Genomic DNA, 26,973 nt, shown 5'->3' with positions numbered 1-26,973 from the left:
CTAAAGCCGAAAGGGGCTCCTCACATTCAACAGAATTATCCGTTGTATATTTATTTGTTTTATGTTCCATACTGGGGTCGTCTGTTAAAGAGTATTTTGCTAAATCCACTGTGCAGGCTCATTTTGTTACTCACAAGGGAAGGAATTTTAACCTTCAAGAATAAGATTTTTCAGAATGATGTGAATAAGAATTTACAATGTAATTCGGTTAGGTCTGCACTTATGAGATCATTATAAGGTTGTAATTTTTTTATTAAATCTGTTTTATAAAAACTAGTTTTACAGTCAAAGCTGCAACAATGTGTTGAAGCATCTTGTGGTATAGCGATTAATATAATAAATCTTTGAATGTAAAAAAAAATTTTTGCTTGTTTATAGACGCAATCACGTTCTTATGACGCAGTCATAACCGGTTTCGGCCATACAATGACCATCTTCAGACTCTAAAACAATTTCGCATAAATTCAGTTAGATTACTAGTAAGCCTGGTTAAATATCGCACTTTTTTAATATAAATTTTCTTTTGTATTGTTTTAGAATCTGAAGATGGTAATTGTATGGCTGAAACCGGTTATGACTGTGACTGCGTCTATAAATAAGAATGTGACTGCGTCTATAAAGAAACAAAAAAAAATTATAAAATAATCAATCACTCATTCCATGGACAAAATGTCATTTAGTCCAAAATCTCTGAAAGTTTTTCACTGTTCTCCGAACTCATGGAAGAATGGCGTACGGGTAGTGGTTCTCTCTTTCGAGCATTTCTTGGAAGCTCAATGGTGCCTGCTGTGGTCCAGGAACCCATCGAGCATGGTTGTGTTGTTCATAGTACCTCAAATATTTTACTGCTTTTCTGACCACCATCAGTAAATACACGCACGCGCCGATTGCGAGAATGCAACCACACGCTTCAAAGAGGTATTCATACATAGTACGCGTTAAACGATAGTCTAAAGGAGTACGTGTGACTGTAATGGTTGACAAGGACGCGTCTTCGTCGCTTCCTCCGACGGCATCCTGAGCTCTGTCTGGTGACTGCAATGTTGTGGCCTCCAGTTTGTCATCCAAGTCCGTAGACGGCACCAACACCTCTGGCAGCGTAGTCGAAGCGTTCCGCCTGTCATCTGGGCCTTGTAGGAGGTCCTGCCTAAGGCGAAAAAAAAAATAGCCCTTAGAATTATTTCTAGATTTGATCGTAGGTTACGTCAATTTCCAGATTGTATACAATAGACGTAATGGTGACCAAGTGTTTCGGACAAGAACTGGATTTCTTTCCTCTTTATGCTTGTTTTGCTGGAATTACTATTTGTTTCCCGCCTCCGCTGCAAAATGGTTCAAATGGCTCTGAGCACTATGGGACTTAACATCTGAGGTCATGCGTCCCCTAGAACCTATAACTACTTAAACCTAACTAACCTAAGGACATCATACACAGCCATGCCCGAGGCAGGATTCGAACCTGCGACCGTAGCGGTTCCAGACTGAAGCGCCTAGAATAGCTCGGCCACAACGGCCGGCCCTCCGTAGCATATGTCACTAATGCACGACTACCGCATCAGTTAAGGAAACATCTTTGTTATAATTTCATCTAACACGACTATCTAAATGTTCTGAAATAGATGAAGAAATATTTAAAAGACGAGGTATGCCCAGCCAGTGAAATGGAAACATAGATCAGCGAAGTGGTAGTGTGCTGGCATGCCAGCAGATAATGTCGATGTACGTGGCAAACCTAACGAAGAAATGTTGTTTTGTGACAGAGCTCGAAGTTACACTGATGGAGTTGGTGCAGTTTTGATGACGGATTCAGCGTTCAAATGTTGATCCATCATATACAGAATGTCTCAGATTCCTATTTAAGATAGGTTGGTTGTTTTGTGGAAGGAGACCAGACAGCGAGGTCAACGGTCTCATCGGATTAGGGAAGGACGGGGAAGGAAGTCGGCCGTGCCCTTTGAAAGGAACCATCCCGGCATTTGCCTGGAGCGATTTAGGGAAATCACGGAAAACCTAAATCAGGGTGGCCGGACGCGGGATTGAACCGTCGTCCAGTGTCTAACCACTGCGCCACCTCGCTCGGTAGTTTTATTTAAGAGTTAAAGAAGAGACTTAGTAGATGAAGCTTAGATAAGGATCCCCATTTGCGGGCGCTACGGTCGCAGGTTCGAATCCTGCCTCGGGCATGGATGTGTGTGTCGTCCTTAGGTTAGTTAGGTTTAAATAGTTCTAAGTTCTAGGGGACTTATGATCTCAGCAGTTGAGTCCCATAGTGCTCAGAGCCATTAGAACCATTTTGAACCCATTTGCGGAAATATACCGACTGGATATAAAATAAGTTTTAAGGTCGGGTAACTTTCAAGTCTCCCTCTTCACGGGATGCCGACAAACTGAGTAGTCTCTGTTATAATTATATACCGTTTTGATCCGACTACAACGACTGCGAGGAACTGGTACGTTCGCAACTGGAAGAGTTGCCTGTATTGGTCCTCGGAGGTTCCGTTCTCTTAACTCTAAAGAGGACGTCCGTCACGTAGAAGAGAACCCCACGACAAGTACTCGAAACATTGCCCATGGCATGGGCTCCAGTAGACTACACAGACCAGAGTTTATTGTCTCCGTTTTTTTACATCCAAACGTTACATTTTCGGACGTGGTTTCCTGTAAAAACGTTTTTTACTAAGTCCCCTCTACAACCGATCCAAACCTGTAATAGGAGTTGTGAAACACGCTGTATATTTATATTCTTCGTGGTGTACCTGTGTAACTTAAATCTATCCCGATTTGGTTTCTTTCAAATTGCCGCAGCCTTGTACGTCACCACCCTTGTCCAATACAAACAAAGGAACGAAAGAAGGGAAATTAGAGGTGATCGTTCCATCTATGCCAAGTCTCTAAGCCGGAGTACAAGCTCGGAGTGGACAAGGATGAAGAAAGTTCTATTGAAAGAAGCCACTCCGGCATCCACCTATGCGCCGTGCCTCCTCATTCATCCTTGTATAAACCCTGCTTGTGCTCAGTTGGTAATGACCTCATCGTTGGAAGGACATTGACCCCTATAGTTCCTCCTTTGCTCCTTGTCGACTTTAGAGAGTTTGACGAATAGTTGAAAGTACTCGTACTAACACACAAGAACTTCAGAACGAGAATTCACAGAGCTCGTTCCAAAAATTTCGAGAATAAAATTCTCCAGCGAATCAAAAGGGATACAGCGATGAGGCTTTAGCGGAAATGATGGCGAGCAGCGAAACGCAATAAAATTTCGCATTAAACTCAAAAAAATCGTTGTCAAAGAGGGTGACTGTTAATCGGGAGCCGGCCGGAGTGGCCTAGTGGTTCTAAGAGCTTCAGTCTGGAACCGCGAGACCGCTACGGTCGCAGGTTCAAATCCTGCCTCGGGCATGGATGTGTGTGATGTCCTTAGGTTAGTTATGTATAAGTAGTTCTAAGTTCTAGAGGACTGATGACCTCAGAAGTTAAGTCCCATAGTGCTCAGAGCCATTTTTGTGAATCGGTAAGCCTTCACGGTGTGTTATGTCCCAGACAAGAACTTACGTGTGGCATAAGATTTTCCGGGAAGCTCGAGAACTGAGAGACGAATTTCAGATGAGAAACGTGACCCCAAACGTGGTCGCAAAAACGGTGACGAACAGGAGGAAACCTATGGGCTGAAGAGAAGCAAGTTGTTGGAACAGAGAGAAAGTGATGCTAATTTTTTTGACAGATTAGTGACAGGTGTCGAGAGATGGATTTTTGAGTGCAGTCCTGAATCAAGGGTCGTTGGAGGGGATAAAATAGGTTTCGAAGTGTTTCCTGGAGGTTCCCAATGACCCCTTCCAGGTACCCTTTGCGGATTGTAGAAAGCTGTGGCAGCGATGCATAGGTGTATAAGGAATATACTTTGAAGATTGCGTTAAAAAGCAATAAATTCTTTAAAAATATTCTTGAAGGTTTCAGAACTGACCCTGTATATACCTCTTTTTCAGGGTCAATTTCGATTTCCCTGAAAACATGTTACGTATTGTAGTAGGCCCAAACTGAATGAAGCAGGAACAATGGTAAACAAACGAAAGACGACCATGAAGTACACCACAAATAACTATATCGTTTCTTGAAGGTCAACGATGGAACACTATGGTCTCAGTAACGCTTTCTACTTATTGCATCGCAACGAATTAGATCGCATCCTGTTTCACTGAAAATCCTAATGTTCAAATGTGTGTGATATCCTAAGGCACCAAACTGCTGAGGCCATCGGTCCCTAGACTTACACACTACTTAAGCTAACTTATGCTAATAATAACACGCACAGCCATGCCCGAGGGAGGACTCGAACCTCCGGCGGGAGGGGCCGCGCAATCCGCGACATGGTGCCTCAAAACGCGCGGCCACTGATAGTTTTAGTAGTCTTCTGATTATTGTCAGTCTGTATTACTCTCATCTGACATATTGAGAGTAGCAGGGAATACAGATAGTATTTACTTCCACTCTGCCTTCTGTTCTATTTGGCGTAAAGAGATGTTGCGTAAATGCAGTACAGCTTACCTTTCTATACGATCAATGTTGTCTTCGACAGTTGCATCCTCACTGATGTCCTGGTGGTTGGAAGTAATATGTAACACCATTCCTTGACAATCTGAAACAGAATACAGGATTCCTTATTTATAATTACACCGTATAATATTTTTAAGGGTACCCCGCAGATGTGCAAAATATAATTTGCTACTTTACAAGTTATGTTTTGCTCATCCGTTTGGGTTGAATTATGTGTTTTTGGTTTGTTATTTCCAGACGTCAAAGCTAAACAAACATCACAAGTAATGCATTAAATAACTACAACGACATTTTTGTTTCTTTGATTTACATACACCCTGAAGACAACTATAAAGTACAGGGCGTGGGGTACTTAGTTCCTCGTTTTTTACTCCACAGAGCACAAAAAAATCTTCAAAATGCCTTCTAATCTGTCTTATCTTTCTATATGGGCGTTCCGTGATGTATAGGAAGCAGACAGGGTGTATGTAAGTGTAATGTGGTACGAATACATAGAAAGAAAGATTCCTCATCATTTAGATACAATATAGCACGTCAGCAACTGGAAGCAGTTAATTCCATAAATTATCTGGGAGTACGCATTAGGAGTGATTTAAAATGGAATCATCACATAAAGTTGATCGTCAGTAAAGTAGATGTCAGACTCAGATTCATTGTAAGAATCCTAAGGAAATGCAATCCGAAAACAAAGGAAGTAGGTTACAGTATGCTTGTTCGCCCACTCCTTGAATACTGCTCAGCAGTGTGGGATCCCTACCAGAGAGGGTTGATAGAAGAGATAGAGAAGATCCAACGGACAGCAGCACTCTTCGTTACAGGATCATTTAGTAATCCCGAAAGCGTTACGGAGAAGATACATAAACTCCAGTGGATGACTCTGCAGGAGAGACGTACAGTAGCTCGGTAAGGATTTTGTTGAAGTTTCGAGAACATACCTTCACCGAGGAGTCAAGCAGTATATTGCTCCCTCATACGTATATCTCGCGAAGAGATCATGAAAATCAGAGAGATTATAGCCCACCCAGAGGCATACCGACAATCTTTCTTTCCACGAACAATACGAGACTGGAATAGAAGGGAGAACCGATAGAGGTACTCAAGGTACCCTCCTCCACACACCATCAGGTGGCTTGCGGATTGTAGATGTAGACAGTAGACTCGCTTACAGTTTTACTACAATACTTCTTCTCTGAACATAGTCAACAACGTTTCACGAAAAGAACGCAGTGTTTCTGCCAAAGTATTTATGAGCTTCTCTTTAATCCTCAATACGGGTTAATTACAGTGTTACAGATCTAGTAGCATCCTTTAGAAATCCTCCGGTCTCCTCTTTGATGTTAACAGAATGAGAATTCCAGACAGTAGGGCACTACTGCAGAATCTGTCTCGTACGAGCTCTATCCGCAATCCACATTTCCTCACATTTCTCCCAGTAAATCGGAGTCTCCCGGTTGCCAACGCTACATCAGAGCTTATCGACTCAGGTGACCATTGTATATTCAAAACTGCGTCCAGCTACCTTGGATTAAGTTTTCTTCGAATTAACTGTAAAGAAGTTAAAGCCTATTTCCTACCCCATCCTACTCCGCTCCTAGCTAGTACCTCACCCTTAATAATCTAAAAGTCAACGGCGTATTACTACCTACCTCCTTCCTCTGATTTTATGTATCTGTTCGACTCCATATCTTTACATATCGTTATAACTAGACCGAGACACGAACTCGGGACTTTTGCCTTTCGCGGGCAAGTGCTCTAACATCTGAGCTACCCAAGCACGACTCACGGCCCTTCCTCATAGCTTTATTCTGCCAGGTTCCGAGTTCGAGTCACGGTCTGGCACACAGTTTTAATCTGCCAGGAAGTTCCTTATCAGCGCACACTCCACTGGAGACTGAAAATCTCCTTCTGGAAACATCCCCCAGGCTGTGTCTAAGCCATGTCTACGCAATATCCTATCTTCAAGGAGCGCTAGTTCCGCAAGGTTCGCGGGAGTGTTTCTGTGAAGTTTGGAAGGTAGGAGACGAGGTATTGGCAGAAGTAAACCAGTGAGGGCAGGCCGTGAGTCGTGCTTGGGTACCTCAGATGGTAGAGCAGTTGTCAGCGAAAGGCAAAGGTCCCGATTTCGACTCTCGGTCCGACACACAGTTTTAAACTGCCAGGAAGTTTCAATCTTTCGCTACCTGTATTTCATTCCTGCTATCTTCAAAGTATCGAAGAGTGTATTCCATTCAACATTGCCAAAATATTTCTCTAAATCCGAGAATGCTATAAGTGTTGGTTTGTCTTTCTTCAACCTATCTTCCAAGATAAGTCGTAGGGTCAATACTGTCATGTGTGTTCACACAATCGTTCAGAACCCGAATTTATTTTCCACGAGATCGGCATCTATCAGTTATTCTATTCTTCTATAAATAATTCGTCTGAGTAGTATGTCATGTAGAACGAAAACTATTTACAAATGTTGCACAAAACACAGTCTCATGTTTTACAATAACAAAATAACAGAACATACGAAAAACTACGGCATTTTTCAGATAATTCAAAAAAAGGTCACTAGACTGAAACACAGACCAGGAAACAGCATGAGTTCCTAGTTACACTATCGTCAATGTACAACAGCCTCAACTGCCTTCTGTTAGAGAAAAGTTTGTTTCTTTAGGAACATTACTACATTCGTGATGATTGTTGTTTTGAAACCTGTGACGCGCTGATGTTAATCGCACTTATCCATAATTTTGCGCCTTTGAGCTTTGGTTTTGATAAATGCTATCAACTGGCTCTTCTTTCCTTCTCTGGACCCCTTCGTGCTGCTAGAGATAACTGAAAAGTTAGAAGGGAGGTAGTTCCATAACGTACTCAATGTAAAACCTATCAGGAATTCCTCATGCCTTTGTTCCTTAACTGTGTTGATTACTTATTTCTACGTGAACAACTTGAGAGATTCTGCGGCCGTAACAAAGTGGCTAAGTGGATGCCTTACCTAGAAATCCAGTGATATATTGCAATAAACGTCTTGGTAAGTCGACCAAGTACGTTTGAATATCAGTACCATGTACAGGTAAGAGAGCGAGAAATCTGGTGCACAATCGAGTACGTGAGGACATTGGAATGTACAGGGACGAGTAGATGAATTACAGACTACTGCCTCGCTGGAAGGAAGAAGGAAGAAGTATTAGAGTTTCACGTTCTATCTACGAGGAGGTCATCAAAGACGGAACACGGGCTCGGACTGGGGAGGGCTAGTTTCTGTCCACAAAACAGCACGGATTTAGAAAGCATCGCTCGTGCGAAATTCAGCTTGCCGTTCTCTCGCACAATATCCTGCGAACCATACATGAAGGGGAACAGGTAGATTCAATATTCCTAGATTTCCGGAGCGTGTTCGACACAGAGTCTCAGATCCGAGCATACGGAATAAGTTCCGTGTGAGTGGCTCGAAGACTTCTTAAGTAACAGAATCTAGTACGTTGTCCTACACGCCGAGTGTTCATCAGAGACAAGGGTATAGACAGGAGTGCCATAGGGAAGTGTGATAAGACAGCTCTTGTTCTTCATATCCATAAACGATCTGACTAATGGGGTGCGCTGCAATCTGCGACTGTTTGCTGATACCGCTATAGCGAACGGGAAAGTGCTGCCGTTGACTGATTGTACAAAGATACAGGATGACTTAGAATTTCTATTTGGTCTGATGAACGGCAGTTAGCTCTAAATGTAAAAAAAATGTATTTAATGAAGGAAAGTAGGAAAAACAATCCTATGATATTCGAATGCATTATTATTATCGTTGTGTTGCTTCACACAGTCTGCTCGATTAAACATCCAGGCGTAACGTTGGACAGTGATACGAAATGGATGGAGTACGCAAAGTCGGTTGTAGAGAAGGTGAATGGTCGACTTCGGTTTTTGGGACAATTCTAGGAAAATATAGCTCATCTATAGAAGAGAGTGCACGTAGAAGACTGGTACGAAGCATTCTTGATTACTGCTCGAGTATAAGGGATAACAAGCAGGCCAAATTAAAGACAGACATCGCAGGAATTCAGTGGCGTGCTGCTAGATTTGTTAATTGTAGGTTCGATCAACACGTAATGATTGTGGAGATACTTCGTAAACTCAGATAGTAATCACTGGAGGGAAAACTACGTTCTTTTCGCGAAAGACTATTGAGAAAATTTACGTAAGGGGCATTTGCAGCTGATTGCAGAACGATTCTGCTATCCTCAAGGTACATTTCGCGCAAGAACCACGATGACAATACAAGAGAACGTAGAGACAGAGTTAAATTTTGGATCTACTCCTATTCCTTATATACGTGAATGTCCTTCCACAAAATACTCAACAAGAAAATTTAGTACTTTTACAGACGATGATAATGTTACAATAATTCTCATTAGAAAGCAAGCAACAGAAAATCTGGTAAATTATGTTTTCCAAAAAATTATTAAGTGTTCCTCTGAAAATGCACTCACCATAATTTTTGTTAAAGAGCGCATCACATTCAGTTCTGTATAACAAATTGAGACATACTAACAACTAATGTAGCCCATGAGCAGGAGTCTGTAAATAGGGTAGAATGAATAGGGTAGAATGCTTCCAATTTTTGGGTATACGTTTGTTGTTGTGGTCTTCAGTCCTGAGACAGGTTTGATGCAGCTCTCCGTGCTACTCTGTCCTGTGCAAGCTTCTTCATCTCCAAGTACCTACTGCAACCTACATCCTTCTGAATCTGCTTAGTGTATTCATCTCTTGGTCTCCCTCTACGATTTTGACCCTCCACGCTGCCCTCCAATGCTAAATTTATGATCCCTTGATGCCTTAAAACATGTACTATCAACCGATCCCTTCTTCTAGTCAAGTTGTGCCACAAACTTCTCTTCTCCCCAATCCTATTCAATACCTCCTCATTAGTTAAGTGATCTATCCACCTTATCTTCAGCATTCTTCTGTAACACCACATTTCGAAAGCTTCTATTCTCTTCTTGTCCATACTAGTTATAGTCCATGTTTCACTTCCATACATGGGTACACTCCATACAAATACTTTCAGAAATGACTACCTGATACATAAATCTATATTCGATGTTAAGAAAATTCTCTTATCAGAAACTCTTTCCTTGCCATTGCCAGTCTACATTTTATATCCTCTCTACTTCGACCAACATCAGTTATTTTGCTCCCCAAATAGCAAAACTCCTTTACTACTTTAAGTGTCTCATTTCCTAATCTAATTCCCTCAGCATCACCCGATTTAATTTGACTACATTCGATTATCCTCGTTTTGCTTTTGTTGATGTTCATCTTATATCCTCCTTTCAAGACACTGTCCATTCCGTTCAACTGCTCTTCCATGTCCTTTGCTGTCTCTAACAGAATTACAATGTCATCGGCGAACCTCAAAGTTTTTACTTCTTCTCCATGAATTTTAATAGCTACTCCGAATTTTTCTTTTGTTTCCTTTACTGCTTGTTCAATATACAGATTGAATAACATCGGGGAGAGGCTACAACCCTGTCTCACTCCTTTCCCAACCACTGCTTCCCTTTCATGCCCCTCGACTCTTATGACTGCCATCTGGTTTCTGTACAAATTGCAAATAGCCTTTCGCTCCCTGTATTTTACCCCTGCCACCTTCAGAATTTGAAAGAGAGTATTCCAGTCAACATTGTCAGAAGCTTTCTCCAAGTCTACAAATGGGTATACGTACTGAAGAAAATTTTAACTGGAAAAACGTATTACAGAGCTTCCCAAACAATTAAGTTCAGCTACTATTACTAATCTTGGAAACAAACGTATCAACCTCCTGACATATTTTCCACACTTCCCCCCAGTAAGGTAGTTCCCTAACGAAATTCGTCATAAATAATCAGTCATAATTTGAGAAGATCAGCGACGTACATACCTACAACACTAGAGGGACAAATGACCTTTATTTCCCATTTTTAAAGCTGCCAGTTTCTCAGAAAGAAGTTCAATATGCACCAACAAATATTTTTGATCTTTGCTCAATAATATAAAAAGTCAGACAGGTACCGAAGCAAGTTTTAAAACTTATTTGAAACAGTTTCTAATGGACAGCTCCTTTTATTCGATTGATTAATACTGTTAGAAATTAAAAAAGTTAATAAATAAATTTTAATTGTAGTTTCTTGAGTAGGAATAAAAATGCTAATATGTTCATTAATGTTATATATATCCCATAAACTGACTCGTTCCACATCCTTTTGATGAAATAATCGTTCAAATGATCGATGTAAGATCAAACTGAATAATTAACTAAGCGGAGTAGAGACAATTCTAACTGTGGTACTTGTCGCAAATGGAGGGGGGAGGGGGGGTCCACTGACATAAGCGACTTAGGCGAAGGAAACAATCCTTATGACCTGGTGTCCAGGAACGAGCATCTCGGAAACGGCGAATGAGGTGGTCTGTTCGCGTGATATCGTCTTGAACACACGAAACATTATTGACGGTCGGGAAAATCACTTTTAGGCAACAAAGTTTTGGACCTCTACCCCTCATCACAGAAGGCGGATGTCGGAATCTTGCCTGCTCTGTAAAGTAGGATATGCAACGATCTGTGGCAGATCTGTCGACATAGTACAGTAATAGTACGGGTACAAGTTTATCAGAGCACATCATTCAGCGCACTTTGTTCAACATGGGGTTCTGCAGCAGACGATTCCTACGCGTTCCCATGTTGACTCAACGACATCATGAATTTCGATTACAGGGGGCACAGGGTCAACGAGATTCTGCATGTATATGGCTACTTTCTAAATCACGCTTTAGTGCCTGGCAGATGGTTCATCGAACCACCTTCACAATAATCTGTATTATTCCACCGTCGAACAGTGCGCGGCAAAAACGAACACATACAGCTTTCCGTGCGATCTCTGATCTCTCTTCTTTTACTATGATGAGCGTTTCTCGAAATGCAGGTCGGCATCAAAAAAATATTTTCGTGTTCGGAGAAGAATGTTGGTGGTTGAAATTTATTGGACTGTACGTCAACGGAAACGTGTCACCAGGTCGGATGAATCACGTTTCTTGTTACTTCAGGTCGATGGTCGTGATGGACTAAGCCGTCAGCAAGGCGAACGGCTTTTCAAAACATACACCGCCCCACGGAAGCAGGTTGGTGGGGTTAGCATTGTGGTATGGAGGACATTTACCTGGCCTTCTATGAGAGCTATGATAGTAATCGAAAACATCATAACAGCTGTTGACTACATGAATATTATTGCGGACCATCTGGATCCCTTCGTGCTTGATGTCGTCCGCAGCGGTGTAGGCATCTTCCAGCAATATAACTGTCCGTGTTTTAAGGCCAAAAACGTGCTATAGTTTTTTTTAGGGGATGGGATGAAAGTGGGATCACGTTGATGTCATGGTCACCAAACTGAACTGGTCTGAACTCGATGGAATTCATCTAGGGCGCCATGGGACACTAGTTCCGAACCCAAAAACAATCGACGCGTAATTTCTGGAAATTACGTGATCTGGGCGTAGACTCGTGGGGCCACAAACCTCGAGAAACCTACCAAGAACTTGTTGAATCCAGGCCATGCAGAATCGCTACTGTACTGCGCTCCAAAGAAGGAACAACACGCTGTTAAACATCTGGTCGTAATTCACTCCTGTACAAAACCTAAGGACAAATGTAAATTTCGTATGATGGATAGCTGCCAAGTAACGTGGGTCGAGAGAACCTTGGCCATACACAGAAAGAGCTGCTACTGTATTGTACAGAAGGTTACTGAAAGAAACGCACAGCATCTTCACCAGAGCGGTCGCAACTGCTAGATATCCGTTGGGGCATGTGTACGTGCTGCAATAGTTCTCCCTAACGCACCCTACTTGTGCTCGATGGGATTTAAGTCGCGGGAACGTGCAAGTCAGTCCATTCGCCGGTTATAATCTCGGTTCCAGAGTTTCTCCATTTGCACTGCTCGATGTGTTCGCGTATTGTCGTCCATAAAAATGAAGTCATGGCGGAATGTACCACTGAAAAGACGCGCACAAGCAAGGAGTGCAGTGTCACAATAAGGTTGACCGATGAATGCATCATGTTCAGACACGTGGGTGTCATTACGGTCATACAACATTATGCCCTTCTACACCATAATACGTGGAACAACAAAAAAATAATTTCCGACAATGTTTCTTGGTGAATTACGTTTTACTACCTCTCTCCATATGAGGGTACGTCCAGAACTGCTACTCAACGGAATCAGCTCATCTGTGTAGAGCATACGATCTCTCTACTCATTGGGCCAGTCACTATGCTCTTGGCACCATCACAAACGGTGTCGCCTATATGCGGGTTTCAACAGACCACAATGTACTTGTCATCGAGAAAAAGACCACCCCATGCAGTTGCCGTGCCACTTTTGAGCATAAGACTGCGTGCCTCGCAGCCCTGTTAAATGTGGTCGCAGCTCCACCCGTTTATTGAGGTGGGTCGCTGTTTGCCTGTTGTACTTTGGAGCAGCAGTTCTCCCCAAGCATTTGAAACATCCAACACTCGTCGCATACCGTCCTTCTTCTAGTTTCCCGATGATTCTTGCCGTTTTTGAAATCATCCAGACGTTGTCTCTGGACCATCATGTGAGAAAAAGAACCTCCAGAGTACACCGTAATTGCTCGATGATCGCACACATTGTCTTTTCCCATTCCTTCAGCCACCTCGTGTTGTGTGACCAACCTCATCAACCTCATCAACGTTGACATCACGCCGTATGACGTCCAGATTTCTGTGTACGATTGGGAGTTGCTAATATGTTATATTACTTTATCTGTTTCATCCTAAGGTTTTGTAGGGCAGTGTATTTCCACTGACGAGCGTGCATTTTCAATAAAATAGCTGAAATTAGGGATTAAAAGCGTTCACGGTAAAAGAATGATGATGATACAGAAACGAAAGTCAGTTTTACTGTGACTCTCACTGCAGGACGGCCTGAAACGGGACTCGCTCGATAACAGTACATCTTGCAACTCAGCACGGCTGTGAGGGCGTTCAAGTGGCCGTTGCAGTCGAATGTATACGTAGTTTGTGGATGAAGAAAGTCAACCCAAAGGCGTGAGTGGTACAACATGAGCCCGCAGCAAACGGCATCGAACCGTCGACGTAACAAGGGGCACACCCGTTGCTGTGCTCAAACATCAAGCTTGTAGTATAGCCAACACTGTGCTCTCCTTTACAGCCGGAATATCACTGTATGGCAAACTTGTAACTCCCTAAAATCTGATGTTGCACCCTTTGAAGTCAAGTGGCACTTGATTTCACCAGTCAGATTCGTCTAATGGTTTTTCGTTGACAGCTTGGCTTAAGGTTGAGATTTTGTTTGCACAAGAGACAGTGTTTCTGGCATAAATGCACATACTCTCTCCATCTCCTTAATCACTCGAACGACATATTGGAAATGTAGGTCTTCAAGTAATAAACAGTCGTCGTTTAGAAAGGATTCAGTCGGTTTACAGTTTAATAATAACAGTTTACTACTCAGAGGACAGAGTGACATATCTAGTGTTGCATATCTTTAATGATATCGTCTACAATGGGAGGATTTCCACACACTTTCAGAATCATTAGGAACAAAGGGAAAACTGTAAAATGTAGAAAATCCATTAGATAGTCTTCCAGATCTGAAGAAAAAGACAAATGTACCGTACATCCCATATGTATGACATTCTATGTCACCTATAAATAAGTGATGCAGACGTGAGGAATACACACCTGGAAATGGAAAAAAGAACACATTGCCACCGGTGTGTCAGACCCACCATACTTGCTCCGGACACTGCGAGAGGGCTGTACAAGCAATGATCACACGCACGGCACAGCGGACACACCAGGAACCGTGGTGTTGGCCGTCGAATGGCGCTAGCTGCGCAGCATTTGTGCACCGCCGCCGTCAGTGTCAGCCAGTTTGCCGTGGCATACGGAGCTCCATCGCAGTCTTTAACACTGGTAGCATGCCGCGAGAGCGTGGACGTGAACCGTATGTGCAGTTGACGGACTTTGAGCGAGGGCGTATAGTGGGCATGCGGGAGGCCGGGTGGACGTACCGCCGAATTGCTCAACACGTGGGGCGTGAGGTCTCCACAGTACATCGATGTTGTCGCCAGTGGTCGGCGGACGGTGCACGTGCCCGTCGACCTGGGACCGGACCGCAGCGACGCACGGATGCACGCCAAGACCGTAGGATCCTACGCAGTGCCGTAGGGGACCGCACCGCCACTTCCCAGCAAATTAGGGACACTGTTGCTACTGGGGTATCGGCGAGGACCATTCGCAACCGTCTCCATGAAGCTGGGCTACGGTCCCGCACACCGTTAGGCCGTCTTCCGCTCACGCCCCAACATCGTGCAGCCCGCCTCCAGTGGTGTCGCGACAGGCGTGAATGGAGGGACGAATGGAGACGTGTCGTCTTCAGCGATGAGAGTCGCTTCTGCCTTGGTGCCAATGATGGTCGTATGCGTGTTTGGTGCCGTGCAGGTGAGCGCCACAATCAGGACTGCATACGACCGAGGCACACAGGGCCAACACCCGGCATCATGGTGTGGGGAGCGATCTCCTACACTGGCCGTACACCTCTGGTGATCGTCGAGGGGACACTGAATAGTGCACGGTACATCCAAACCGTCATCGAACCCATTGTTCTACCATTCCTAGACCGGCAAGGGAACTTGCTGTTCCAATAGGACAATGCACGTCCGCATGTATCCCGTGCCACCCAACGTGCTCTAGAAGTTGTAAGTCAACTACTGTGGCCAGCAAGATCTCCGGATCTGTCCCCCATTGAGCATGTTTGGGACTGGATGAAGCGTCGTCTCACGCGGTCTGCACGTCCAGCACGAACGCTGGTCCAACTGAGGCGCCAGGTGGAAATGGCATGGCAAGCCGTTCCACAGGACTACATCCAGCATCTCTACGATCGTCTCCATGGGAGAATAGCAGCCTTCATTGCTGCGAAAGGTGGATATACACTGTACTAGTGCCGATATTGTGCATGCTCTGTTGCCTGTGTCTATGTGCCTGTGGTTCTGTCAGTGTGATCATGTGATGTATCTGACCCCAGGAATGTGTCAATAAAGTTTCCCCTTCCCTGGACAATGAATTCACGGTGTTCTTATTTCAATTTCCAGGAGTGTATAATTGGTGACAGTGTTCATAAAAGTATACTAAACTTGATGATTAGCCAACATAGCGTCGAGGGATATCCGTAACGGCTACAGGTCAGCTCAAGTTACTGCGAGGGTCTGCAGGATGTGTGAGGATATCAGCGACATCACAACGTATTTCATTATCATCGCCGAGAGTGCACCCGTCAAAAAGTCACAATGGCCTGACGTCCGTCTATCGTCTATTAATACGTGTTGGTCATGTCAGTCCTCTGAGCAAAGTTAAAAAGATGGAAGCAGAGACAGAAAATTCTTTCTGTGATATGAAGATCATTACGGTTAGGGGACACATAAAATGCAGATAAAATGACTTTGAGTATTGATGAACTTAATGACGTAATGTAGTAATAGACACTGTGAAAAGACGTCCCACGTACTAATCTGCATACAAAGGCGACATTTCATCGCTGAAAGTTGGACATTTGGCAGACTGGGAGAACACGGCTAAAGTGGCGCAGTGATCAAGATTCTGTAGTCGTACTGGGAAGGAATGGTGAATGGTCCCACCGGATGTGTATGTTAATATAGCCGATGATAAAATAGGATCTGACAGGATGGTTAAAGGATATTTCTTTCAAAGGAACCGTGCTGGCATCCGAAAATGGTTCAAATGGTATTCAGTATAGCACTGAATGGGACTTAACATCTGAGGTCATCAGTCCCCTAGCATTTAGAACTACTTAAACCCAACTAACCTAAGGACATTACACAAATCCATGTCAGAGGCAGTATTCGAACCTGCGACCGTAGCGGAGGCGCAGTTCCAGGCTAAAGCACCTAGATCCGCTAGGCCACATCGGCCGGTTACTGGCATCCGACCCATGTCCTTTATTGTATGATTATAGGAAAGCGGAACAAACACTGGTAGCAGTTACTTCTGTAAAATATCTGGGAGTATGCGTGCGGAACGATTTGAAGTGGAATGATCATATACAATTAATTGTTGGTAAGGCGGGTGCCAGGTTGAGATTCATTGGGAGTGACCTTAGAAAATGTAGTCCATCAACAAAGTAGGTGGCTTACAAAACACTCGTTCGATCTATACTTAAGTATTGCTCGTCAGTGTGGGATCCGTACCAGTTCGGGTTGAATGAGAGGATAGAGAAGATCCAAAGAAGAGCGGCGCGTTCCGCCACAGGGTTATTTGATAACCGTGATAGCGTTACGGAGATGTTTAGCAAACTCAAGTGGCAGACTCTGCAAGAGAGGCGCTCTGCATCGCGGTGTAGCTTGCTCGCCTGGTTTCGAGAGGGTGCGTTTCTGGATGAGGTATCGAATATATTGCTTTCCCCTATTTATACCTCCCGAGGAGATCACGAATGTAAAATGAGAGAGATTCGAGCGCGCACGGAGGCTTTCAGACAGTCGTTCTTCCCGCGAACCATACGCGACTGGAACAGAAAAGAGAGGTAATGACAGTGGCACGTAAAGTGCCCTCCGCCACACACCGTTGCATGGCTTGCAGAGTAAAAATGTAGATGTAGATGTAGATGTGTTTTGTGGTCGATGTGGTGACCATAAGTGGGGAACTACCGTTACACACTTGACTATTGAGCATGTTCCGTTCCCACAGCTAAGTAATTCATGTTCTCTAGGTATGAACCAATGGGAACCTAACGCGGCTGTACCTAAAAGTAACAATTTACTGCCTCATTTCAGATACTGTGCAACCGCGTACCACTCTCCATGTAGTCAATTGACAGATAATCTGCCTAGTTTCGCCTGAAGGAAAGATGAAAAACAACTACAGCAGATATGACTTATCACAGTGATTATTATTATTATTATTATTATTATTATTATTATCATTATTATTAGTAGTAGTATTATCATTATCAGTTTCAGTCGATATTGACCTGAGTAGCCTAGTCCAGTTGGAAAGAATGTGATAACGTGCGGTCGAAGCGTGTTCGAAGCAGTGAGTGATACATGTTGCGTGCTGAGCGTAGATAAACTGGCAATTCATTGTCTGTTTCCCTAAGTTAGAAGAGTAAGACGTAGCTCTATGTCGTGTAGTCGAAGAGGTTGTAAGAGACATAGCACTAGGCAGCATGTGAGGGGGCTAGAAATAAACCGGTTATTTCCGTTTGGAAGAACTACCGCGGCATTCACCTTAAGGGGTATGGAGAAACCACAGCAATTAAAATATTGGTAACTGACCAGCGATTTGCGTCTTGCTCCTCTGAACAAAAGACCAGTAGCTTTACCACTGACACACCTCATTCGGCCTACCGGTGGTCTCTTCGTGCATAAGCGAAGCGAAGCTGCTGCCAGGGGAGATGTTTGGCTATAGATGAGGACCTTGGTGAGAGACATCAGTACTGCTGCTAACCTTATCACTAAGCCATATACCCGTTTGGCACGATAGTCATACTTATGGGTGACATGTATGTGAATGAGAATTATGCAGCAGGACACATGATTCACTTTCAGATTACGGTAATGATCGAACTAGAATACACAGGAACACGAAAAAACTTGTTTCGAAATATTATCCAGTTTACAAGTTCGTCGTACAGCATATAAAACGAAACTTTTGGCTGTTGCATTACAGCAGAAAGGAAACTTTACTTTTCCTTTCCTTATAGTGTGGTCTGTTAAGCTAGAATTAACCGTCACATATTTTCACACACACACCAGTCGTATTATAGAACAGACTCTTCATATCCAGAAGGAATTTCCAGCTGCATCGGCAGAGCACTTTCCAGCGAAAGGCAAAGGTCCCACCATGTTAGAGACCCGGTCCGGCAAACTGTTTTAATATACCAGGAAGTTCCTGACTCTTCATAAAAACAAAAAAAACAAAAAAAACTCATAATAGAAAATTGACGAATATCGCCCCGTGTTTTGACGCAGGTTACTCTCATATATCAGGACTCAATTTGTACATACGACGTTATCGTACATATAGCGGTGTATAGAAATAGTTGCACATGATTTTCCTGAGCGCATGTATGTGGATTTAGAGGACATCAAACTCATGTATGTCAAAACATTACGACGTGGTATGCGCTTCAATGCAGCTATCCTGTCCGTATTGTATTTCTCAACACGAAATAAGGCAACAGTCACCCAGTTTTGTCCGCCATTACTTTCACAGCACCAAAAGTAAAATCAAGCTTACAAGCTCGGAACATAGCAGGGCCTTTAAATCATTGTTCAAATTTAGCGCCGGCAGATAAAACATCATATGTCACTGCAATATCATATATTTGTTAATATATCGTCGGACACCACCGATAAAAACAATGAGTATGACGACAACGAATTGAAGAGAGTCACACGCCGAGCGCACAGCGCACTCTGGACGATTACGGTTAATGTACCCTCCGCCATGCAGTGTACGCTAACTTGCAGAGTATATATATATATATATATATATATATATATATATATATATATATATATATATATATATATATATGCAGATAATCACACACACGTAAACAATTAAACCATATTTTTAAATGCTCACGTATTATCTGACAAGATAAGCTGGAGTCCTTTGGACTGAATAATTTTCCTCACAATCAGAAGTTCTCTCCGTGCCCACAAATCGAGAAGTGAGCGACAAAACCTGAGAAATTTCCAAGCAGTTCGTACCACCTAATATTCTTCGTAGTATTGCCTTTATGCTTGTCGTCAGTGGAATACTTATTGTGAACATGTTGCTTTTTCTTTCTTGGAACAGATACTCGAATTCCGCTCAAATTGGCAGTTTCCATCCTTTCGAAAGTTGTGCACCGTATGCGCAATCAGGAATTTTTCTGGCATTTTTCGTCATATTCTCCGAGCCGCTGTGTTTACCTATTTCAACTTGTCACACCTGCCCACGTACACATTTTCTTTTCAATTCCCTAATTGTAGTGTGAGCTGCCTACTTCGAACTGAAATCTAATGGTACGAGATCAATTTACGAGTAGTTCCCTCTACGAAAAAGAACTAGTTGTCTTTATACAGGCTGTTGTGCAACTCGAGATATCTAAACATCTCGAAAACGACACATTGTTCGAAAAAAAAAATTCTGTGTGAAAGTTAATATTAATGAAGGAGACATCTGTCTGTGATCCAACTGGTCACAACCTTAGCAGCCCTCCAGCACGGGCGGGGTCAGTTTTGTATTTTCAAATGAGAACCCACCATATTTATTGCATATTCGGATTGTACGCCGAAATGTACGTACGATTTACTCGAACCATCGTTTCCCTTTCGTGGCAGATGGCGTTGTAATCAACAAATCAGCAAGAACTGATGCATTTGATTCTATATTTCATTTACAATATAAATGTAAGCCGGCCGGAGTGGCCGTGCGGTTCTAGGCGCTGCATTCTGGAGCCGAGTGACCGCTACGGTCGCAGGTTCGAATCCTGCCTCGGGCATTGATGTGTGTGATGTCCTTAGGTTAGTTATATTTAATTAGTTCTAAGTTCTAGGCGACTGATGACCTCAGAAGTTAAGTCGCATAGTGCTCAGAGCCATTTGAACCATTTTTATAAATGTAAACATTTGTGTTCTGACGGTTGATACTTATGTTCAAACTTTACTTCAGTATTACAAATTTCATTTTACAGTACCATATGGTTAGCTGTTTCAATGTCTGGTCAGAAGCTACGTTTAGTGTGATCCAGAAACAACTTTGTGGATGTAATAGTTTTCTGTTCTCATCGGGATGCTCGATATCCATGAGTCTCTGTGCCTGTCATCATTGGGGTGCTTGATTTCGGTGAGTCCCCTAGCCTCTCAAGATAGGGGTGCTTGATTTCGGATGGTATCAATGGCAGGTGCACCTGTCACAACCACTTCATGGACATTTTACCTGTGTAGCTGTGGTTTTTGTTCTGCAGGTAGCTCGAGAGTCACGTCGAATGTCACCCTGAAGGCAGGGTTCGAGGGCGGCCATATAAATCAAGCATTCCAATGGTTTGGGGATTCATCACAATCAACCCGTACGGAACAGAAAACTACGTTAGCAAACAAGTAGCTTATTTGCAAGAAGTGTCACTGTCTGCCCTAATTTTTTGTTGTGTACAATCACATTTTCAACACTCAATATCATCCGTTAGAACACAAAGGTTTACATTTACATCTTAAATGAAACATAGAATCAAATGTCTCGGTCCTTAATTGCAAAAACAGCCACAACTGATATTTGTGGATTACAGCGCCAGCCCGCATCTCGTGGTAGTGCGGTAGCGTTCTCACTTCTCACGCCCGGGTTCCCGGGTTCGATTCACGGCGGGGTCAGTGATTTTCTCTGCCTCGTGATGGCTGGGTGTTGTGTGGTGTCCGTAGGTTAGTTAGGTTTAAATAGTTCTAAGTTCTAGGGGACTGATGACCTAAGATGTTAAGTCCCATAGTGCTCAGATCCATTTGAACCATTTTTGATTACAGCGCCATCTGCCATGAATGGGAAAAAATGGTGTAAGTGAAGCGTATGTATTTTTTTGGGGTAGAATACAAATATGCAGTAAAAATGGGGGGTTTCCAAATGAAAACATAAAGCTGACCTTGCCCATACAGTCCGCAGCTCGTGGTCGTAAGCTAGCTTTCCCGCGCCCGGGATCCCTGGTTCGATTCCCGGCGGGGTCAGGGATTTTCTCTGCCTCGTGATGACTGGGTGTTGTGTGATGTCCTTAGGGTAGTTAGATTTAAGTAGGTCTAAGTTCTAGGGGATTGATGACCATAGATGTTAAGTCCCATAGTGCTCACAGCCATTTGAACCATTTGCCCATACAGGATGTATGGTTAGGTGGCTAAATTCAAATGGTTCAAATGGATCTAAGCACTATGGGACTTAACATCTGAGGTCATCAGTCCCCTAGACTTAGAACTACTTAAACCTAAACAACGTAAGTACATCACACACACTTCCATGCCCGAGGCAGGATTCGAACCTGCGACCGTAGCAGAATCGCGGCTCCCTACTAATGCCCCTAGAACCGCTCGGCCACAGCAGCCGGCTGAAGGAGGTAGCCAGCTGTAGCATAGACCGATATCTCCTTTGCTAATATCAGCATTTTATGTGAAATATTTTTTTCGTACGATGAGTAGTTTTCGAGATATTTAGTAGTCTCAAGATAAGACAAACATCCTGCAGAGTAACTTCGATATGCCCAATTCACAAGAGTACCCTCAAGTCGCACTTGCCTAAACCTCCATTTACAAAGTCTATCGAGCATTGTAAAGTGTGTGGCAGAGAGGAACTTTATTTTAGAATATATCAACTTGGAGGCTTACGGTTCCTCTCTCACGAAGTGTGGGCATACGACAATGTTGTTGGTTATCCGTCCGTCGGATGGGGATGTTAAGCTTGGCGGCCACTTCGTGCTGTACAGGAGGAGTAGACCACGTGCCGGCATGGGGTGCCATCTTCTATCATCATCATCATCATCATCATCATCATCATCCACATCATCGTCATCATCATAAAATACAAACATTGCACTACACTACAAACATATCCACACATCCACACACACACACACACACACACACACACACACACATACACACACACACACACACACACACACACACACACACACACACACACACACACCACATACGTGTAGTATTACAAATATTGTTTGGAGCATGTTGCAAAAAAAGTATATTAAAGTTTCTTGCCATTCTGTTCATGGATGCATATCTGGATGAATCAGCGTAATATCGTATCGCCGCTATGTTCAGGTGCTGTGTATAGGCGGCCTTAGAATATTTGTAGACCCCGCTCTGGAAGACTTCTGTCAGATTGTTTTAATTAGGCTTTTATGATGTTATTCCCAGGGTAGCTGTCAGTGCAGTTTCTGCAATGTCTATGCCCATTTCCTATTTATGCAAGCTAACTTTGTCCCATAGCTAGTGCAGGAGGCCACAGACGTAAAATCCGTCCACAGTTCTTTGGCGGACCCGTTGTTACCGCCCGACGCCATGTCATCCTCTGCCGAAGACGTCAGTGGATGGGGTATGGAGGGGCGTGCAGTCGCTACACTGCTCTCCCAAACGTTAGCAGTTTTCATAACCTGGAGCCACTAATGCTAGGTTAAGTAGCTCCTCAATTGGCCTCACGAGGATGTGTACACCCAGTTCCAGGGCTCTTACAAAGGAAAAATCCCTGGCAGTATCGGAAATCGAACCAGGGCCCTCCGTATAGCAATCAGCCGCTCTGACCACTCAGCTACAGAGGACAGACCATAAAAGTAGTTTTTAAGAACCTATTAAGAAGAAAAAAACCGCAGTTGTCATATGTAATCCCTCCACTTCCTACACAAACACACTGTCACGTTCACGTATTAGAACGGTATTAATGATCCCATCTATGGCTGCTAGAGTTTATCCATCAGCCTAAACTGCCATAATGAACTAAAAGTTTAAATGGTGCAGAAACTTTTTTCTGAACAATAGTATGAGCTACTAAAATCTAGTGCAACACTACACTTTGTTGGTGAGAGAAGTCATTGGTGTCAGTAGTGTACTTACAGTCATCAATCCAGAATAATTTTCAGCGATTCAGTTAGTCCGTTGTGTTATCACGTCGCTTCCGCTGTTGCGGGGAGGCGAAGACCCCAGATTGAACCCGTATAACATATTAGGACTGGTGCGGCTGCCACACTTCATGTGGTGTTTAGGCGGTATCCTACATCAACTAAATAAATACTGAGTTCCTCCTCTCTCCCCCTCCCCCTCCACGCCTCATACACATACTACGAAAACACTTAGAAAACGTTCTCACTCTTGGAAATGAGACTTACCGTAGACGCCGATAAATGGGATACACAAATTCTTTCCAGGGAGCAGCGGAGTAACAATGCAGACCACTTGGGAGAAACGGGAAAAGGTAAACAAGAAATTATATAATGAAATATAAATTGCTGCTATAGACGTTTAGTGGTTTTTATTGTGATGGATCCATTTCGGCTGGATTGTCACCTTCAGATCATCTGCGAAAATTAGATAATATCTTTCTTTTTTTTCTTTTGATGTTGGTTATCGTATCTTCAACATGGTGTAGATTTAAGGCTCTTACATTGTAAGCTGTTTTGTGGTTTGCTGCTGTTGTTAATCGTTTTTTTCTCGTAATTTTTACAATTTGACGTTTTATCGTCACATCTGACAGATTGACAGTTATGACAGTTGGCCTAATATGGTATATGGTTACAGCTGCTATTGAGTGTTGATGTTATGATTTGGGCATAGATCATTGAAATAGATGTGTCTGTGGTTAGTTGTCATTGGTTATCATTGGTTAGAATGTAAATAAAATTTTATTTCAAATGTTTGTGTTCAAAATCGCTTTGTTCATTTAAAATTTTATAGTGGCGTTGTATTGTAAGCGTGTGTATCTCTTCAGCATCGATCGATGCTGCCCAAGAGGATAACATCAACACACCAAAGAAAATGTAACCATATAGCATCTTTGGCCAAATGTCACTACTGTCAATCTATCGATAAAACTTCAAATTATAAAACAATACTAGAAAGAATGATTAACAACAGCAGCAAACCACAGAACAGCTTATAACGTAAGAGACATAACTCTACAATGCGTTGTAACAGCGTGCAGAGTGGCAGCGACCACTAATGATATGTTGACGGGATTACAAAATTTGTATGTATGAAGATACGATAACCAACATTGTAACATATATATATACCGGGTGATCCATTGATAGTGACCGGGCCAAATATATCACGAAATAAGCATCAAACGAAAAAACTACAAAGAACGAAACTTGTGTAGCTTGAAGGGGGAAATCAGATGGCGCTATGGTTGACCCGCTAGAGGTCGTAATAGGAAACCCCATTTTTAATACATATTCGTGGAGTACGTACAGAAATATGAATGTATACCACTTTTTTCGCTTTGTGATAGATGGCGCTGTAATAGTCACAAACGTATAAGTAAGTGATATCACGTAATATTCCGCCAGTGTGGACGGTATTTGCTTCGTGATACATTACCCGTGTTAAGAAGGACCGTTTACCAATTGCGAAAAAGGTCGATATCGTGCTGATGTGATCAAAATGCCCAACGGGCGTGTGCTATGTATGCTGCTCGGTATCCTGGATGGCATCATCCAAGTGTCCGGATCGTTCGCCGGATAGTTAAATTATTTAAGGAAACAGGAAGTGTTCAGCCACATGTGAAACGTCAACCACGACCTGCAAGATGCCCAAGTAGGTGTTTTAACTGCTGTCGCGGCTAATGCGCACACCAGTAGCAGGCAAATTGCGCGAGAATCGCGAATCTCATTGCGTCGGTGTTAAGAATGCTACATCAACATCGATTTCACCCGTACCATATTTCTATGCACCAGGAATTGCATGGTGACGACTTTGAACGTTGTGTACAGATCTGCCACTGGGCACAAGCTAAATTACGGACCGATGACAGATTTTTTGCACGCGTTCTATTTAGCGACGAAGCGTCATTCACCAACAGCGGTAACGTAAACCGGCATAATATGCACTATTGGGCAACGGAAAATCCACGATGGCTGCGACAAGTGGAACATCATCGATCTTGGCGGGTTAATGTATGGTGCGGCATTATGGGAGGAAGGATAATTGGCCCCCATTTTATCGATGGCAATCTAAATGGTGCAATGTATGCTGATTTCCTACGTAATGTTCTACCGATGTTACTACAAGATGTTTCACTGCATGACAGAATGGCGATGTAGTTCCAACATGATGGATATCCGGCACATAGCTCGCGTGCGGTTGGAGTGGGATTGAATAGCATATTTCATGAGAGGTGGATTGGTCGTCGAAGCTCCTTCACCGGATCTGACGTCCCCGGATTTCTTTCTGTGGGGAAAGTTGAAGGATATTTGCTATCGTGATCCACCGACAACGCCTGACAACATGCATCAGCGCAGTGTCAATGCATGTGCGAACATAACGGAAGGCGAACTACTCGCTGTTGAGAGGAATGTCGTTACACGTATTGCCAAATGCATTGAGGTTGGCTGACATCATTTTGAGCATTTATTGCATTAATGAGGTATTTACAGGTAATCACGCTATAACAGAATCCGTTGTGAGTAATGATAAGTTTACAAAGGTGCATGTATCACATTTGAACAACCGAATTGAAATGTTCAAACGTACCTACGTTCTGTATTTTAATTGAAAAACCTACCTGTTACAAACTGTTCGTCTAAAATTGTGAGCCATATGTTTGAGACAATTACAATGCCATCTATCACAATGCGAAAAAAGTGGTCCAACTAAAACATTTGGATTTCTTTACGTACTACACGAATATGTAATAAAAAGTGGGGGTTTCTATTTTTTAAAAACCGCAGTTGATATCCGTTTGACCTATGGCAGCGCCATCTAGCGGAACAACCATAGCGCTATCTTGTTTCCCCCTTCAACATAGACAAGTTTCGTTCTTTGTAGTTTTTTCGTTTGACTCTTATTTCGTGAGATACTTGGCCCGGTCAGGATCAATGGACCACCCTGTATGTAATGTAACTTTCGGAGATGGTCGTAAGATGGGAATCTAGCCGAAATTAATCCATCACAATAAAAACCACTGAACTTCTACGGCGGCCATCTAAATTTGATAACATTATGTCTGTAAAAGATATCTTCAACTCTGCGGGACCATTGGATCGTAAATCGCCAAACAAGAAGATGAATATATTAAGTAACTTTTCCAATTACTATATCGAATACAGACAGCAGTCGTGTATTATTTAATTTGTTTTGATTGGGTTCCCTCATCAGGATCCAGTACTCTCCGATGGTCATTGCCATAGTGGCGCCATGGTCAACACAAAGTCAACAAAAAGTCTTTGTGTTTATAACAGTGCCAAATGGTGCTTTTAACTACTTACGTTCTGCTACTTGGGCAACGAATGTCAGAAGATGTTAGTCTCTGACAAGCGAAACCAGGAAAAATAAATCAAATAATATGTATCATGTGACTGTGTTTTGTAAATGAATTACATCGGTTTCTATGTCCCCTGCAGGTGTTTCATATGTTTGCCGAATCTCCCAATTACATTAAGAGAAATGAACGATATACAAGAATCTTCGTACAGTATTCCAACAGGCGTAGTTATATCACAGATGAACGAAATAATTAATGTACAAGAAAACAAAAATTTGCTTTTTAGTATTTTCTATCACGACACTCACCAACAATAAGCAGCAGAACCAGAAGAGCGAACAAGAACTTCATGATGGCGTGGAGGACGGAGCGCAGTAGCGAACGTCTTGCCT

The 26,973-nt window shown here is 43.0% G+C and overlaps 1 protein-coding gene across 1 annotated transcript; it reads right to left on the bottom strand.

Annotated features, from left to right (window-relative positions):
• Positions 1-231: 231 nt before the first annotated feature.
• On the bottom strand, positions 232-26,973 carry LOC126299051 (uncharacterized). The gene is made up of 3 exons (XM_049990708.1): positions 26,890-26,973; positions 4,543-4,633; positions 232-1,147 (listed from the first exon to the last, which is right to left on the bottom strand). The coding sequence occupies exons 1-3, from the start codon at positions 26,930-26,932 to the stop codon at positions 718-720; spliced, it is 564 nt and encodes a 187-aa protein (XP_049846665.1). The 5' UTR covers positions 26,933-26,973; the 3' UTR covers positions 232-717.

The sequence above is a fragment of the Schistocerca gregaria genome, chromosome X (genome assembly GCF_023897955.1).
Source record: "Schistocerca gregaria isolate iqSchGreg1 chromosome X, iqSchGreg1.2, whole genome shotgun sequence".
In the NCBI taxonomy this organism is placed as follows: Eukaryota; Metazoa; Arthropoda; class Insecta; order Orthoptera; family Acrididae; genus Schistocerca; species Schistocerca gregaria.
The sequence above is the reverse complement of the archived record's forward strand: the minus strand, read 5'-3'. Positions and strand labels throughout refer to the sequence as shown.

Bases quoted from the DNA above. Each gene is read 5' to 3' on its own strand.
- LOC126299051 (XM_049990708.1), bottom strand. From the start codon at position 26,932: ATGAAGTTCTTGTTCGCTCTTCTGGTTCTGCTGCTTATTGTTG. The intron at 4,634-26,889 runs GTGAGTGTCGTG...ATTCTGTTTCAG, and splicing joins GGTTCTGCTGCTTATTGTTG to ATTGTCAAGGAATGGTGTTA. The intron at 1,148-4,542 runs GTAAGCTGTACT...TTTTCGCCTTAG, and splicing joins AACATTGATCGTATAGAAAG to GCAGGACCTCCTACAAGGCC.